General features: G+C 45.4%; 1 protein-coding gene across 2 annotated transcripts in view; it reads right to left on the bottom strand.

The window, feature by feature from the left end:
• The window catches only part of LOC132591744 (uncharacterized), a 48,101-nt gene that overhangs the window by 17,136 nt on the left and 12,766 nt on the right, over positions 1-18,199 (bottom strand). The window contains exon 2 of one of the 2 annotated variants that reach the window (XM_060271808.1): positions 6,503-6,874. In XM_060271808.1, the coding sequence (XP_060127791.1) occupies positions 6,503-6,874 (372 nt within the window). Of the gene's footprint in view, positions 1-6,043; positions 6,875-18,199 lie in introns of those variants that run through there. The other variant, XM_060271807.1, reaches the window with a different exon arrangement.

Here is an 18,199-nt window from a genome sequence, read left to right as displayed (position 1 = left end):
AAGTCATTTGATGCACACCCTCTCTGTAGGCGTGCACCCACATTTTGTTAAGCTTCCAGAAACAACAGAGCATGTGCTTCTCCAGTGTCTTTATTATAGATACATTCGTACTAGCCTCATCTTACCATCACTGCATAAGTACCCAGGGCGCACAGGACGACAATTCTATACCTCCCTGCTGCTTTCAAATACCAATCCTGCTACAACATACAACGTTGCTGGATTCTGCACAGCAGCGCTCAAAATTTGTCAAATGATGACCTGTGCCACAAACTAGATATAATGAGCACTCGTATTAGAGTGCTCTGTAGACTGATACCTATAGTCTTATATATACTAACCTTTTACACTCTTGTCTAATGTTCCTAACCCTTCTTTTAGACTCTCTTAGCTTCTTTTGGATTTTTATAGACTTTTATACATACTTTCTATTTTAACTTTTCTTCTTTTTTGAGTTTTTTAAATGATTGTATCCCTTCCTCCTTATGCTGGTCTACGACCATAATAAGTAGTAGTAGTAGTAGTAGTAGTAGTAGTAGTAGTAGTAGTAGTAGTTAAGCTTCCACACCAGACCCCCTCCTTGCCCAAAGAGGTCCTCAGTGTTTCCTTTTCCTCATATGGGAGTAGAGCTTGCCATCCTGAGCACACGACCTATTCAACTCACTGGGACTGAACTTTTGATTCAACCTGCTTAGACTCATGGCTGTGTTATCTCCCAAGTCAGTTCTCAGAGTGATGGGTGATGGGCATGTCCAGAAACAGGCTGCTTTGAGCGCTATTGCTCACACACACACACACACACACACACACACACACACACACACAATATGCCACCAGTGCTGGGCATACACAAAGCACTTGTGTGTATGCAAAGAGCCATAAACACTCCCTTTCACACTTGCAGAGCTGGGGAAATGTATAAAAGACTTATTTCTGCCTCCTCCACCTCGCCCACTCCAAGCATTGACATCATACCAATCTCCTACAGAGGCAATGCTGCCTCTGAAATGTGGAACTGTGGCAGACCAGTAGGGAGTGTGAGGAAAAGGACGGACTTGGCATCGTTGCAGCCATTTGTGATGTGTATGTGTGAGTATGTGCATTTTCATTTTAGGTGCCTGGAACCCCTGGAATCTTGCACTGCTTGGAGATCGGGGTGGCATGCAACAATATGAATCTAAAGCCGCACCTTAACAACACTGTCACTGCTGAGAATTAGAATTAGATGCATGGCCACTGCATGTGAGGTTAGCTCTGCAAAGACAGGCTTCCTTTTGTTTCTGAAAGGGTGTCTCCACTCAAGAGATACATGAGACTGGCAAGCGTGGAAGCATTACAAAGTGGCAATTGGAATGGATCTTAGAACTATTTATACTCCTAAAAATTAATGTCTGAAATTGCTGCCAGCCTGGAAAAGGGGAGAGACACTGGCATTCAGTGAGGCACAAAAACTAGAAATGGCGACTTCTCTGACTGCCACTTGGGCTTCTGGGCAGCACCAGAAAAGGATGGAAAATCCGGGTAACATTTCAAGCCTATGATACCTAAGTGACAACAAAGCCTACAGCAAAGATGGCTTCAAATGCACTTGAAGTTGGGATCCCCAGAGCAATCCAAGTAGGAGAAACAGCAGCTATGGATCATTTTTCTATAAATAAAAACTGTTGTGTTTGGAATGTGTTTCGAATCCATTCCCATAGGCGTATAGACCAGTGATGGATTTACATAAAAGCTAAACAAGCTATAGCTTAGGGCCCCACTCTCTTGCGCCACCCCACCCCCCAAAATGTAAGGGGGGAAAACTGGATGCACATTTCCAAAATATAAGATAAAAAACAAATAAAATAAAACCTACATACAGCAACAGTGTTTTGTGTTGTGTAGGCTCCTATGAGGTAAGTAATGGGCCCTGCCTGCTAGCCTGCTCCCTAAAATATCACTGGTTTGCTCATTTCTATATACTGTATAGAGTGCCCACATTCTGCATGGACTGGTTGCATGGCAACATGTGCAAATGGCTTAAGATACCTATTAGGTCCATAAATTATGATATAGCATATATTCAACACAAAAAAACAGTGACAATTTGTTGTTGACAAAGGAAGGACAGCTGGACATATAAAGGGCCCTATTACCTTCAGTAGCTTAGGGCCTCATCAAAACTAAATCTGGCCCTGGTATGGACAAGCCCTCCTTACTGAGTGATGTCGGAAAGGGAACATGCACATGCTCAGATACTCTTTATTACCAGACATTTACATTCTGCACTGACTCTGCCCTTCATCCAATGAGCTCAGAGCAGCATCCATCCCCTGAACCAGTCTATTATCACATCAGCACTATGTGGCCAGGTGTTTGACTGATCCAGGCCTACCCATGAAATGCTGTGGCTGAGTAGGGATTTAAACCTGGCTCTCTCCACCATAAGCCACTACATCAATACAATGTCCTTAGAAAAATCCAGCATCTTTCTTCTTGGCTGTTTCTTTATCCAGGACAAATGTGCCCATCCCTGTTCAATAAGTGTTACCCTTGAGCCTTCCAACACCATGCAGGGCTTAATGTTGGACCAGATCCATCTATAACTAGACCAGATTCATCCATAAATTACTTGGCAAAGCAAACCCTTGGCCCTTAATTACCACCAAAGTTATTGCTGTTCTGAGCAAGGAAGTTATAAACCATGCTAATTTGGCTCTCATGTACAATATCCATCTGCCCTAACTGCACAATATTGAATTCTCAAATTGGCTGCTTAAAAATACAGACTTTTCGCCCTTTCCTGCAGGTCGTTTTCGTTTGCCTCTGTATGTGTGTATGTGTAAATCTGACCACATTGTCATTGGTGTGAGGTTAGTCGATATATCACTTATACAAGGCAGACAGCACCTGGATTCTGTTGGTACACCAACAGGAACATCTGGATTCAATCTACCCAGACATAGCACAACAAAGCCCCTTTAGAGGAGAGCAAGAGCGGGACGGGGTGGAGAGTCAGGCGTTTTATGTTATAGTAATCAGTGGGGTCTGCCACTTTTGTACATACCGGTAGTGTCAGTCAGGAGTGCTGACTTACACTTTTTGGTCTTTCCTTCTTAACCCTTTGCTCACCTTTCACTGTTCATTTAGCATAACCACCAGACATGTTACAGCTAGGTAGCCGTGTTGCTCTGACGCAGTAAAAAAATAAAATAAAATAATTCCAGTAGCACCTTAGAGACCAACTAAGTTTGTCATAGGTATGAGCTTTCGTGTGCATGCACACTTCTTCAGATACACTGAAACAGAAGTCACCAGACCCTAATATATAGTCAGAGGGTGCTACTGGAAGGATTTTTTTATTTTGTTTTCACCAGACACGGTTGGACAACAATGAAAGTGCAACGTTCTGCCTTTCTCTTGGCCGGTGGCAGATCAATCAGAAGCCACCCCCAAAATACTGGGGTCTGGGGGTGAGGTGGGGGGAAATGAATGAAAAGTGAATGTATTCAGACATTATTTAGGAAGGTTAGGAAGATATTTCTCATATAAGAAATGGCAGAAAACAGGAAGAGACTTATTGTGAAGTCTTCCCTTCTTTATCAGGTTTGTCCTTCGTTTGTTTGTTTCGAAACATTATCTTTATTCAGTTTTGGGAAATGGCAACATGCATTAAACATAGCCAGCTCAAGGGCTGTTATCATAATACAAAGAATGAATTAAGTAACCAGCACACAAGACTGAAAACATTGTCAGTATAAGGGTCGCCATTTAAATTGATCTGGGCACAACCCCTCTAACCCCTGTGCTCAGGAGAGTCCATAAAAGAGAAGGAGGAAACTAGGCCATGAGGAAACTGTTGGAAGCACAGCAAATGTTCAGTTTGCAACTTTGCGGGGGAGGGGGAGGTACTTTTGTAATTGGCAAGCGTGACAGCAAACTGATGAGTTGGAGACTCGAGTCAGTTGGAAGTTGGCTGGCAGTGAGGAAGACTGCTGAGATTATGGGATTTGAAACACAAGAGCAGTCAAGTACAACTCCCTAGAGTGGACATAAAGGGGGATGTCTGGACCAGTCAGTCGGAACTTCCTGTTTCTCCTAAGCTGGGCAGACTTTCTCTACATGTGACTAGAGGTGGGCGTGGCCTCACCTGTGCAGGTAACAAAAGCAAAGGACTGGCCACCATCTCTCTCTCTGTCTGACTACATTCGTTAAAGAAGCAACATCTGCTTAGCCAAAGATGCTCTCTTGGCTTCTAGCTTCTAGCCAAGAGAGGACAAAGGGGCTATCTCCTTATGGGATGGTTTCCAGGTGTATGTTACTTTTCTAAGCTAAGTCTGCCTTCCGGGATCCTACTGTGAACAGAATGTGAGTAAGTAAACTCTTTTTTATACTTTTATAGAAGACTGTGTCATGTCTTATCTTTTATTAGGGAATAAAGAGGGAAATACCAGGACAGTTGTTATAGAGGCTTTAGCGATCCTGAACAAACACATCTGCTGAAAGTTAAAAATGGGAATGTTACTCTGCTAAATTGTGGAACCCGTTAACACAAGTTGGAAAGGCTATAATCAAACAATATATCCTCTCCTGCATCCCTGAACATTCCCACAGAGATTTGACCATTTGAGGAGCTAGAGGGAAAAGCAGTTCTGGATGAGTTATTCCTCTGTGTAGACCTGGCCTAAGGAAGACGAACTTCTGTGTTCATTTCTCCTCAAGTTATACCCTGTTTTTCACTCAGTAAAGTAACAAATGGCCAACAACAGTTACGAGCCACTTTGGCTATATTCCACCTCCACAGTCAGAAGCAGTATGCTGGGATTCGCAAGTGGGCATCAAATGAACAGAATGCTGGACCAGATGGGCCTTGAACTGATCTTACAGAGTTGTTTGTGCATTCTTATTTGCCCTCACAATAAATGTGCAGCTGCCAAGTCTCTGCTTATAAGCGACTTCCATATAGCATCTTACATTCATATGCTTAATAACACGTGAACCTTCTCAAAATCAAGGGTGCAGGCAATTGCAAGCACTAAGTATAGGCAGTAGGATTCTATGTACATAATAAGGGCTGCATCCCTACTGACTTCAGTTGCCAACCTCACCAGCCCTCTCCCCCTGCCTTTACAGCTCACCCAAAGAATGTGTCAGATCTTGCCATACCTCTGAGGGTCTCCTGGGCCACCCACCTGCCTGCATCTCTGTCCTTGGGTTCCCACCTCATCACCTCACTTGGTTCTCTTGTCTGGGCCTCCTGCTTATCATAGAATGTAGAGTTGGAAGGGACCCCGAGGTTCATCTAGTCCAGGGGTCAGCAAACTTTTTCAGCAGGGGGCTGGTCCACTGTCCCTCAGACAGACTATATTTTGAAAGAAAAGATAATGAACGAATTCCTATGCCCCACAAATAAGCCAGAGATGCATTTAAAATAAAAGGACACATGCTACTCATGTAAAAACATGCTGGTCCGCGGGCCATATTTAGAAGGTGATTGGGCTGCATCCAGCCCCCAGGCCTTAGTTTGGGGACCCCTGATCTAGTCCAGCCCCCTGCAATGCAGGAATATTTTGAACCTATGGCCCTGATAATAAGAGTCTCATCCTCCACCGACTGAGCTATCCCAGCATTTCTATGTCTCCCTTCTCCAGTTCCCTCCTCCTCCTCACCTCACCTTGGCCTGCCTCTCTACCCTCTGGAACATTCCCCCTCTCCTCACCTGAGCTGCCTACCTGCCCACCAGCTTGACACACTGTAGTTTACAGCGCCAACTGTCTGCGGCCAAGCAAACTACAGTGTGACCATATCCTTAACCATTTTTAATCTCAGCAAGATACGTCACTTGGAAATTGTGTCAAACACTTGAAGGCAAAATAAAAAAATAAAAAAAATCCTTCAGTAGCACCTTAAAAGACCAACTAAGTTTTTATTTTGGTATGAGCTCATACCAAAATAAAAACTTAGTTGGTCTTTAAGGTGCTACTGAAGGAATTTTTTTTATTTTGGTATGAGCTTTCGTGTGCATGCACACTTGATGAAGTGTGCATGCACACGAAAGCTCATACCAAAATAAAAACTTAGTTGGTCTTTAAGGTGCTACTGAAGGAATTTTTTTATTTTGTTTCGACTCAGACCAACACGGCTACCTACCTGTAACTTGAAGGCAAAGCATTTCCGGGGCAAGGATGGGTGGGCAGGAGCTGGCATGATCAGGCACAGACCTGTGGTCCCATAACCTATTGTGTGTGAAAAGGCCTCTAATGTTTGACATCTGGTTTCATACGCTCTCCTTCTGGTCAGTCTTTCCTTCTGCACAGGATATCCCACATAAATGAACCCTCCTGTCTGGATTTCTAAAGAAAATGACCCAAATATAAATATTAGTTGCCGAAGGATTTTAATGTGGACCAATCTGAGGAGGCTATTTGCACCGTCTTGCCTTTCCTGATACCGGAGGCATCGAGCAGCTTCATTGGCAACACACGGAGAGGGACTTTTTTTTTGGAAAAAATGACAAAGTTACCTGGCGCTAAGGCTCCCTCTGGGGAAAAGCTGCTTATGGGGACCAGGCCACCATCAAAGAATTCCCTGCTAACGTAAAGGGGACTCGTTGCTATGCTGAATCGTGACACTGCTGGACTTTGTTCAGCAGCCACACCTACGTCTTGAGACCCGTAGCTGCGCTTCTGCTGGGGGATGTGAGAAAGGCTGCTTTCCCTGCTGCTCAGTCCTTGAATGCTTATCCGAGGTGCTGCCAGCAACTTGGAAATTCTCAATTTGTCCTGCTCCGCAAGCTTCTTGACCACGGGAGATGTGTGACTAGTGTAGGCTGGATACTGGATGCGGTGGATCAGATGCGGTGGCATGCCAATATTGCTTGATACCAAAGCCCGATCTAAAACCCAAAAGGTAGAGAATATATATTAGTTTGGGGATTTCCGGCTTCAAGGATTTTGATTCCAGAAAACAAATCCTTGCCTATCTGTACCGGTTTGTGCATAATGCTAAGCTGTGTTTTGTTTAGGCCATAGTTTGTTTAAGCATGAGTTGTCTCACAGATGATTGACCAAACCACATCTTGTTTCTCTAAAACTTGCTTTGTTTTCTAGTTGTTCTTGCCCTGTGTGTGGTTTGATGAGTGCCTTTCTGGAGTGCGATGGTGAAACAAACTATAATTGAAGATGAGTGCTGGGTCCGCATGCAAAGCTAAACCATAGCTGAAACAATCCAAGATTTGTATATCAACAACAAACTATGGCTTCTGGTGGAAAGGATTAACATATAGCGCTATGTCATGGTTTAACAAAATATTGTTTAATAAGCCACGGTTTGGCATCATGTGCAGAATAGGTTTCTCCAAGGAAATCCCAAGGAAAGAGAAATTCTGGCCTGCAAACAGGAAGAGGACAGAGAAGTTCACAGAAATAAGACACAAAATTAAAGAACCATGAAGAAGGTGCTTGGAAATCCTAGAGCACCATTGTAGTGCTGGATCTAAAAATAAATAATAATAATAATAATAATAATAATAATAATAATAATAATACCTTTATTGTCAATGTACAACCTGTGTACAATGAAATTATGAAATAAATCATAAACCAGTAGTCTTCACCAAGACATACAAACATTTATTTCAGAAGGATCTTTCCCAACCCACATGACTGCTATCATCACACACCGGCTGTTAAGTATTGACAGGGCAAAAATGCTCTCAATTAACAAGATTCAGCAATTCGTATTGGGTGCAGTGGTCCATAAAAGGCACACTGCAAGGCCAAGAAAAAGTTATGCGCCAGTAGCTGCATTTCACAACCTCAAGCTGTGCCTGAATCCACTTTGGCAGACATTGGAGAGAACTGGCCAGACGGTTTTGTGCTGGGAGGATGACACCTCAGTGTAACAGCCTAACAATTATACCTGCTGCCTTTGGACTCCTTGGCTCAGCTGCTGTGAAACGACCACTGACATCTTGCCTCACATGGGGTGCAAAGCCCTCTTGGATTTCTCTCCATTGTAAGTTGCACATGCACCTTCCCTGAAAGAACACGTGGAGGTACAACCCCCCACCCCACCCCAATGTTCTTGGATGAGCTATTTTGTAGTTTTGTGATTTCATTTCTCTTTCTTTCCCCTGCATTGGCCCTCTCAGAACTAGCTGACAAGTCCCACTCTGACTCTGGCAAGAAACCAAATTGGCCCTCATTCACGTTATTGGATCAAAATCTAGAAGGAGCTTTAGATACAATGCAAAAAGGTGCAGCCACGGTTTTCTTGTTTTTGTTTCTTGCACCACCTGACACATTAAGCTGCCCAAGCTACACTACACTTAATGGAAGGAGAACAACAATCCCCTCCAGGTGACTGTGCAAGAGGTTCAAATGAGGGAAATGAAATAAAAGGTATTGGCTTACAGTAGGTGAATAGTATATGCACAAAACAAATGGATGGAGAGGATCTAAAGTTGGAAACTGGCGTCTGAGATGGAAATTGGTGTCTGAGCAAAAGAGGAGTACTTGAATTCCAGCATAAAGCTGGTTCCATTTGATAGGATATTCTGTTGTTGTTGTTGTTTAGTCGTTTAGTCATGTCCGACTCTTCGTGACCCCATGGACCAGAGCACGCCAGGCACTCCTGTCTTCCACTGCCTCCCGCAGTTTGGTCAGACTCATGTTGGTAGCTTCGAGAACACTGTCCAACCATCTCATCCTCTGTCGTCCCCTTCTCCTTGTGCCCTCCATCTTTCCCAACATCAGGGTTTTTTCCAGGGAGTCTTCTCTTCTCATGAGGTGGCCAAAGTATTGGAGCCTCAGCTTCACAATCTGTCCTGATAGGATATTCTACTTTGGTCTAATATTTGGGGAATTTCAATTCAGGATAAAACTAAGAAATAAAAGTATGAGCTTTCAAATGGGTGAAAGTGGGTAATTTTTACATGACTGAAAAATTCCCCGTAGATTTGAGTGGGAAGGGATGGGTCAAAATTATCCTATATTCAGTGAGCAGTTCATGGATGTTTAAGAATCAGGATTTGACATAAATTACATCAGGGTTGGGAAAACTAAGGCTCACTGGATGTTGTTGGAAGCCAACTCTCGTCACCCCCAGCCAGCATGGTCAGTGCTAAGGGTGATAGGAGTTTGAGTCCAGAAACATCTGGAGGGCCACAGGTTGCAAACCACTGTATTGAAGCTCATGGAATCTTGTGCTGAGTGAAAGTAATAGCCAACCCTCCCCTTGATCTCAAAATGGAGGGCTGCATATTGAAGTAGAAGAAACATTTCTGTGTTCTACTCAATCCTTCTGAATGACAGCATTAAAAATGCAGGATCTTCCCCACCTCCTCTCCAGGGAAGAAAGACATGACCATAGAAGGAAACCCAGTGAAGTTGCCAGTGCCTTTCTGCAGAGAACACTTTTCTTCCTCATAACCTGTGTGCATCTTTGATGGCAAACCATCAGTCAGCTTTCATACCCATGTGGCTCTGTCGTGTTTCCATATTTCCCCTTCCCTTTCCAGTTGCCTTTTTTTTTTTTTTGCCTCTGCTGATATTTCACTGAACAAAGTCCCATCCTGCCTTGAGACCTTTAACACTGTGCCTATAAAATCTGAACAATTGGCTAGCTCTCTGCATGCCTTTTCTCTTCTCCATGGTTACCCCAGCCGAGAAACACTTTGTTTTTGTGTCACTTCCATTAGGCTGATTGAGTTTACAGGGGGAAGGGCAGGAAACCATTTGATGGGAATAGAAATTCCACAAAACAAAACTCAACAGATAAAAATGTTCCTCTTGGAAGAGTTTTCCCTAGCACTGGGCAGCCCTTGTCAAGGAGTTTGCCACAGCAGGTCCACTTGCAGCTTTCCTATGACATGCCAAGAGATTTTGTGACCCAGCACTACAAAAGAGAGGGGGGTGGGGTTCCAGATTCCCCCAACTGAAGAACATTGCTTTTTATGAAAGAGAGCAGGGGACATATTTGATGGATTTAAACCATATAACCAGACTCACAACTTCTAGCTGTGAACACCAATAAACAGATGAAGTTCAGCTTCAGAGGTTTTGAAGTAATTCTTCTTTTATTTTAATAAACTAAACATATATCACTATAATATACAGACTGTGTGAGTTTCAGTCATCTAACATAAGTAAGAACGCATCTTTACCTCAGAACACACTCTCCAGAACGGACAGTTAGGAATAACAGTTACCAAGGAAGACTCCTCCCCCACCTCTCTCTCCACTGAGCCAGGAGATGGACAGAAAAGGGAGGGATGAAAATACTAACAATATTACTATCATGGCAACCTATCCAACAGTACGTGTTAAAATGGATAATTGCTTCTAGTTCTGACAAGAAGCTGACATGGAGGCAATTTCCACACTCTTATATTTAAAGACCATTTGCTTGTGGTAGGGAGAAAGAGATGGGAAATAAAGTTAAACCCTGCTGGCTGTAACACAGCATGTTCTGACAGTGTATAGAATGATTAGTAAAAGCAAACGAGGGGAAATAAAATTATACACTGAAGATGGGAACTTCGCAAATGGGCGGGCTTTTTATTTGAGAAGGGGGCTGCAGAGTTACAATGTCTTTTGCTCTTTCTTGTTTCAAAGCTGTGTGTTTTTAGCCCTTCCTCGCCACACATGCATAAAGGTTGTAGGGCCCCAGAGCTCGTCTCCTATTTATTTTGCCATGTGGTTTCCATGTACACTCACTCTGGGGCCTCCAGTCGGAAGGCTCTCTTACGGTACCTCAAGACGCTAGCAAGGGTAGGGAGAGGTGTGGCAAATGCTTTTGTTCACTTTGCAATGGAGAGACAAACTAATGCAAAACACTTTTCTTGGAGTGAGCATGATAGCTACCCCTACACAAACGTATTTGAATTTCAGTCTTTGGCTGAGTACAGTCTGGCCTAAATAGCAAGTGAGTATGTTGTAGCTCAACTGGTTGTCATCCTCATGGTGCTCTTAAATGAGGGAGGGGGAGAGATAAAGCAGTTCACAAAGGGGAGGGGAAGTATAATAAAGACTCTGTAAGGGAACAAAAAGTACGAGTTCACGTTCTCACTAGAATTAGCAGAGGTTCAGATACACAAAGTCAGGCAGTTCAGGGATACTAGTCTCATTCTGATACCGGTAGTATTCATGGCTTGCTGTGCCCAGAAATTGCCATCATTGTCAGTTTATGATGTTACTAGTGGATTTTAGCCCGTTTAAAAACGGGCGCTAGAGGAAGCGGCCTGCCGGGACTGGCTTGGCGGTGGCGGGTCTTCCCGCCACCACCAAGCCAGTTCGCAGCGGGGGCTTTTCGCCGTTTGCCTTCCCCTGAGGGGGAGGCAAACGGCGAAAAACCCCGCCGCGCCGCAATTCGGCTCCGGGACTGGCTTGGCGGTGGCGGGTCTTCCCGCCACCGCCAAGCCAGTCCGCAGCGGGGGGTTTTCGCCGTTTGCCTTCCCCTGGGGGAGGCAAACGGCGAAAAACCCCGCCGCGCCGCAATTCGGCTCCGGGACTGGCTTGGCGGTGGCGGGATGTTCCCGCCACCGCCAAGCCAGTCCGCAGCGGGGGCTTTTCGCCGTTTGCCTTCCCCTGGGGGAGGCAAACGGCGAAAAACCCCGCCGCGCCGCAATTCGGCTCCGGGACTGGCTTGGCGGTGGCGGGATGTTCCCGCCACCGCCAAGCCAGTCCGCAGCGGGGGCTTTTCGCCGTTTGCCTTCCCTCGAGGGGGAGGCAAACGGCGAAAAACCCCGCCGCGCCGCAATTCGGCTCCGGGACTGGCTTGGCGGCGGCGGGAAAAAGGGGAGGAATTCCTCCCCTTCTTCCCGCCGCTGCCAAGCCAAAGCGGGCCTCCCTCCGCGCCCGCTGCCGCTTCGGCTTCCTCGGGTTCCCCGAGGAAGCGCCGTCCCATGCCGGAGGTGTGCGGCAAGGCTGCCGGGGGGGGGGAGCGCTTCTCTCCCCCGCCGCCTCACCGCGCACCTCCAGCATGAGACTGGGCTTCGGAGCGGCGGTTGGCGGAGCGGCAGTTGGCTGTTCCCTGTGTCCCGAGAGCACGGGTCCAATCCCTGTGTCCCTGGTTGTCCCTCCGTCCAATCCCTGTGTCTCTGGGGGACATGCGCAGTACCCCAGGGACACACGGGACATCTGGACGCAGGGACAACATGGACATTATTATATAGGATTATTGGAGTTTTATGATTGGCATGCGCTTTTTGAAATACTGTTTGATGTTTTTGGGGTGGGGGTAGCCATTTTTGCAGGTTGTTTTGTTTTTGTTTTTAGAAATGAGGAAAATAAGTTTTAAATATGAAAATAAAAAGGTAAAGGTAAAGGGGCCCCTGACTGCTGTTAGGTCCAGTCTCAATCACTCAAATCCGTTTATTGTGAGGACCATGCCTGTACACAAATATCAACACAACAAGAATTAAAAATATTAAAATTCATTGCATACTATCCCAACAAAACCTTCATCCCACAAAACAGGAAGAGAAGGAAAACAAGCAACGAGTTAAACAGACGATGAAGGGGTCTTTACATTGTCATCCATAAATCTTTCCCTGGCTTTCATGGCCTTCATCACAAAAACTGCTACTGCATGGGTAATATGTGGATTTGCATCAACTGAGTTGTGGCTGCCACAGCTGTACACAGAAACAGCCCCCTGTGCCTCCTGCAATGAAGCTATATTTTCTGTTGTGTTTGTACAATGATCATGACTCGGCTGCTACTGTTGTACTAACAGTAAAATGGCTGGGGTGGAGCAGGGTGGGTGGGGGTGATTCTGCAAACTCTTAAGGCAAGCCCAGGAACAGATTGAGTAAGAGAGCTGGGAAACTTTTCCTGGACCAGTTTTTTTTTTTTACTGGGAAGGCCTATCGAGGCCAGTGACCCTGGCCTCAATTCCAGTGTTTTCACATATGCCTTTCCCCCTTGTCCGGGTGAGATAGCTTTTCTATATGAATGGACCCTTCTGCCTGGTGCCGACCGCAACATGCTATGGAGGAGCAAAGTTAAATACGGTCCCTTGGCAGGAAGGCACAGCTCACAGATATTTGGGGGTGGAGGAGAGAGCTTGCTTATGTGAAATGCCAAGGCAACAAATAGTTGACATTAGAATTGCATGCAGGCTGTGGGACTAGGCTATTCCTTTCAGGCGCTCACACAAAGGGCCCCTTTTTTGTCTCGCTGCTAAAGACAAGCAACAGAACGAGAAATACAGAAACGATATTGATAGCTAGGGAAAGGCCTGTGGAATTTCTGGGGAGGGTTTGCTATCCAAAAAGCACAATGGCCTGTGCTTTGAAATGCACAGACCACGTAGGACGCAAAAGGCCACCGGGGTCTCACGTGACCATGGATTTGCCTTCCCCACCTACCCCGGCTGATTCCCCCTCACCCAGAGCTTGGTGAGAGTTCTTGCTGCTCTCCAACATTTACGGCAACAATCCTGCCACACATTTAGGCAGCCTGGCTGCATACCCTCCAGCATTTCTCCAGTGAAAGTAGGGATGCCGTATTCCATAACAGTAATAATTTTGTTATTGATACCCCATCCATTTGACTGAGTTGCCCCAGCCACTCTGAGTGACTTCCAACATATATAAAAACATAATAAAACATTAAACATCGAAAACACGCTTCCCCATACAGGGCTGTCTTCAGATGTTTTCTAAAGGTTGTATTGTTACTTAGCTCCTTGGCTTGGAGGTTGCATAACTCCTAAGGAAAAGCGGGACATTTCGGGATCAATCAGAAACAAAAGATGGCTTCGGTAAATCCGGGACTGTCCCTGGAAAATAGGGACATTTGCAGGGTCTGTGACTGTGCACAGAATGGTGGCCTAGATTGCCTTCCACTGATTCATAGAACCAAAGATTCATAGAATTGTAGAGTTGGAATGACCGCAAAGGGTCATCCAGTTCGAACCCCCTGCAATGCAGGAATTTCAGCTAAAGCATCCATGGCAGATGGCCATCCACAGGCAAGTCTTTAGCATACGTGCCACTGGGGTGCAAAGATCTGCCCAGTGCCCCCAAATTTAGTTTAGCCCCCCAATTAACTTTTGCATCACCGTTGTGAGCGCTGTCGTTGAGTCTGACAAGCGGCACCATTGTGAATGAGCGCACAAAGTCAAAAGTCCTTTAGTGAAACAGTAGGTATACATTTCAGCAATACCTAGGTATTTTGTTTTTCTAGCTTGATCAAAATTATTTATTATTTCATAACAGGTAGATAGTTAAGCGGCTTCAGCAGCAGGCACCTGGTGCCCCCCAGAATTCAGCGCCTGGGTGCCCCGCACCCCTTGCACCCCCAGGTAAAGACGGCCCTGGCCATCCAACCTCTGCTTAAAAAACCTCCATGGAAGGAGTTGTTCAGAACTGTTGACAGGTGCTAGGCCAGAGAAGCTTAGGTCTAGAGTTACACATGAGGTGTCCAAGTCAGGTTTGCAGACTTCAGGTGTTGCGTCTTTGCTGCAAAGCAGAATTCAGTGAGGGATATTTATAAAAGGAGCAGTTGAAAGAGGTCACTTAGTTGTAGCATTGTCTGTCCCTGCCTCCTCCTCCCATTTTGCCCCAGCCTACAGTTCCAGACCCATAGTTCTGTCACAGTGAAGAAGCACTGCCCAAAGTTTGGAAACGTAACTTGGATAAATAGAGTGTGGTTCTACTCTAAGGGCCTTCTCAGATGATAATAGACACACAGTTGTTACTCATTTGTTGGGGAACCAGATGGTTTCCTTCTGTGGCAGGGATAGAGCATTTTCCAAGCACTTGGGAGGAAATATAGCTCAATGTGTGTGCTGGGTTCAGATGATCAGGAAAGCACCGCAAGGCAGGAAGAAGACTTTATTTTATTTTATTTTCAAAAAGGCAGCTAGAAAGGCCTCACACAGACACCATGCCAAATGCCTCAGCAGTTTAGCATTTGATCAATAGCTAATGGTGGAAGAGGAAGAATTGCTATACAGTGAATGAACCACGTTAAATGTTGGCGGCACTGCCAGCCAAAGGAACAATCCTAACACCTAAGATTCATCAAGCTAGACCTTACAACTTCATTGTTTCCCTAGCTACTAAGATCCCAAAGCGTCCTAATTCCCAGAATGAAATCTAAACTGGAATCTAGAAACATATTAAAAAATGCTGTGAAAATGCTTTAAAAACAAAACAAAACACGTTTTAAAATATATATTAAATTTGCCACAAGCTCACCATAGCCACCTAGTGTCACATTTGTATAATGCACTTAAAACATTATATTTGCAGCTGTACAGCGGAGTCCCAAGGTTAGTCAATAACCAATTACTTAAACTGGAGTGCATTGCACGGGGGGGGGGGGCTGTTATGAATCATTAGATGCAGCTTGTGAACCCTGTACCGTGCACAACTTCAAAATCTGGAATTACACAATATGGGCAGCTGGGTTTAGACCACCAAGGAGTTCAGCCCCCTCCTACCTTGTGTAGGAGGAAGACATCACTTTTAAAGCCCTTTTGAACATTGCCACCATTTCCATGGCAAATACATACCGGTACATACTGGGAGATAATATCAGGGCCATTTAAGACAAGGCCATGCAATTGAATGGTATGCATGGCACATCACTCTGGCGCCAAGTGTGGCAGCAGAGGGGGAGTTAGCAATGCAGCTTGAGCATGGCCCACAGTGGGATTGGGATTGTAGATAGTGCAAACAATCCTGGGCTTTGTGGATAGAGATGAAGGAGGCACATAATAGCATGAATGTATTCCAGAGGGTGGTAACGTAGCCAGTTGATCACCCTGTGCTTTTCCAACTTTAACACCTGCATGATGCAGACATTCTAAAAGTAAATGTCATTTCGACTTGAGACCTTTTATTACTACAGCTGCTAGTCAGAGCAGACAACACTGATGGACACAAAGGCTGAGTTGCTCTGTGCTTTGATGCTCAAACTAGCCCTGCCAAAGAGCCCTACCTTTCACAGAGCAAATCCTCACCACTTTCAGCAGTGATCTGCCCCTAAAGCATCATTCAACAGCTGTTTTGCTCATTTTCCCCTGAAGTGGTATTGCTGTTGCTGCGCAGACACTCCTCCATGCCCATCAGACAGTGAAACCTTGGATATAAGTGACTACCCAATTTCCAAACAGTCAGAGAGAGAGATGGAGAGAGGGAGAGGAAGTGCTGTAGCAGCCCGAACAAAGGCCGCCTTTGTGAGCTTGGAGAACAACCCAGGAAAACACAACACGGCATTAAAAATTACATGCTAGGCTGGCAGGATCGTTCAGAAGAGGATCAACCAATCCAGACAGCGTTTCCCCAGGACTCCAGTGAGAAATTCCGGCACTGCTGTTTCAGAGCAGAGCTAAGTCCGAAGATGTTTGAGTTCTTCTCAAACTGTTCTAAGAAAAGTGCCGCAAATTCTGGAGCGGACACATGGCTGTCAATCCCAGCTTGTGTGTCCTAATAATACATATGCCAGGTTTGAAAAGTCTGTGGAATCTGGTTGTCATTAACTCTCCGCTGATGTTATTGAGGAGGAGTGAATGGTGAGCCTCCAAAGGGCACAAGATTGAAAGACCCAACGGTTCCTCTGCTACAAAAATTAGGCGGCAGCTAAATTTATTTGCCCTGAAATTACCTGTGAGCAAATGCCAATTTCATGTGGCGGCAGATATCACTAGGTGGCACTGTTATGAAACTTGCCTTTTAAGCCTCATTTGACCCAGGAAGTGGACCATGTGCATTTATTTAGGGCGCCGCTGTACGGTGAGTATTGGGATTCAAGAGCATGCCAGAAAATGGAGGTTTCCGCAATTAAAGTGGAATAAAGCACTATGTCGCCTAGCGCAACAAATCCACTTTTTACAAAAGAAACTGATTTCTTTGCAGTTCAGAAAGTGATGGGGAAATGGACAGAAAACGTGGAATGAATGAATGATTAATTAATTCATGGGAATACATGCCAACACCCCGCAAGCAAATTAGGAGGAATGCAAAAGGAATGTTCATCATCGTATAACCTCCTTGCAAACAAATCAAAATGAATGCTCAGTAAAGACTCAGTATAATCAAACTGTGTGATCTTTGTGCAAGAAAATCAGGATGAATGCTCACAACATATGTTGAAGCCTTTCTTCATTATTGCAGTTTAGATTCCACCTTCATTCAAGGTAGGTAATAACCACCAACCCCATCAGACACCTTTTCTTTTTAAAAAACTAAATCGGGTATCTGGGCTACAAAGCCCAATGAGAGATTTATGCACACTGCGGAACTTGGCCCTTTCCACACTACTGATTTTAAACCTCCAAACTGCCCCTCCCAGCTGCTTACTCCAATGGGCTTTTGCCAGTCGTACCCTGGAACTCAAATGCCTTGGCTCCCAAACAAATCAGCTCCCAAACAATCAAAACCCAGAAGTGAGTGTTCTGGTTTTCAAACTATTTTTGGAAGCCGAATGTCCGACAGGGCTTCCATGGCTTCCAATTTGCTGTAGGAGCTTCCTGCACCCAATCAGAAGACACGCTTTGGTTTCCAAACGTTATGGAAGTCAAACAGACTTTAGGAATGGATTCCGTTCGACTTCCAAGGTATGACTGTTGAGTACAAGTTGAGGGGGAAAGAACAGGCTCATTCAGGTGGATCTGCTACCCCATATCAGATCTCCAAAGAAAGGCCTGACAGTCCTCAGATGATTTGAGCTAACTCATGGCTCAATCTTTCTCCCTCTCTCTTGTCTAAAGGTAAAGGTACCCCTGACCGTAAGGTCCAGTCGCAGACGACTCTGGGGTTGCGCACTCATCTCGCTCTATAGGCCGAGGGAGCTGGCATTTGTCCGCAGACAGCTTCTGGGTCATGTGACCAGCATGACTAAACCACTTCTGGTGCAACAGGACACCGTGACGGAAACCACGGTGCATAGAAACGCCGTTTACCTTCCCACTGCAGCGGTACCTATTTAGCTACTTGCACTGGCATGCTTTCGAACTGCTAGGTTGGCAGGAGCTGGGACAGAGCAACGGGAGCTCACCCCGTCGTGGGGATTCAAACTGTCAACTGGCGTTTGTCCGCAGACAGCTTCTGGGTCATGTGGCCAGCATGACTAAGCCACTTCTGGTGAACCAGAACAGTGCACGGAAACGCCGTTTACCTTCCCGACGGAGCAGCACCTATTTATCTACTTGCACTTTTTAGCATGCTTTCAAACTGCTAGGTGGGCAGGAGCTGAGACCAAACAAG

This window comes from Zootoca vivipara, chromosome 2 (assembly GCF_963506605.1).
Source record: "Zootoca vivipara chromosome 2, rZooViv1.1, whole genome shotgun sequence".
In the NCBI taxonomy this organism is placed as follows: Eukaryota; Metazoa; Chordata; class Lepidosauria; order Squamata; family Lacertidae; genus Zootoca; species Zootoca vivipara.
The sequence above is the reverse complement of the archived record's forward strand: the minus strand, read 5'-3'. Positions and strand labels throughout refer to the sequence as shown.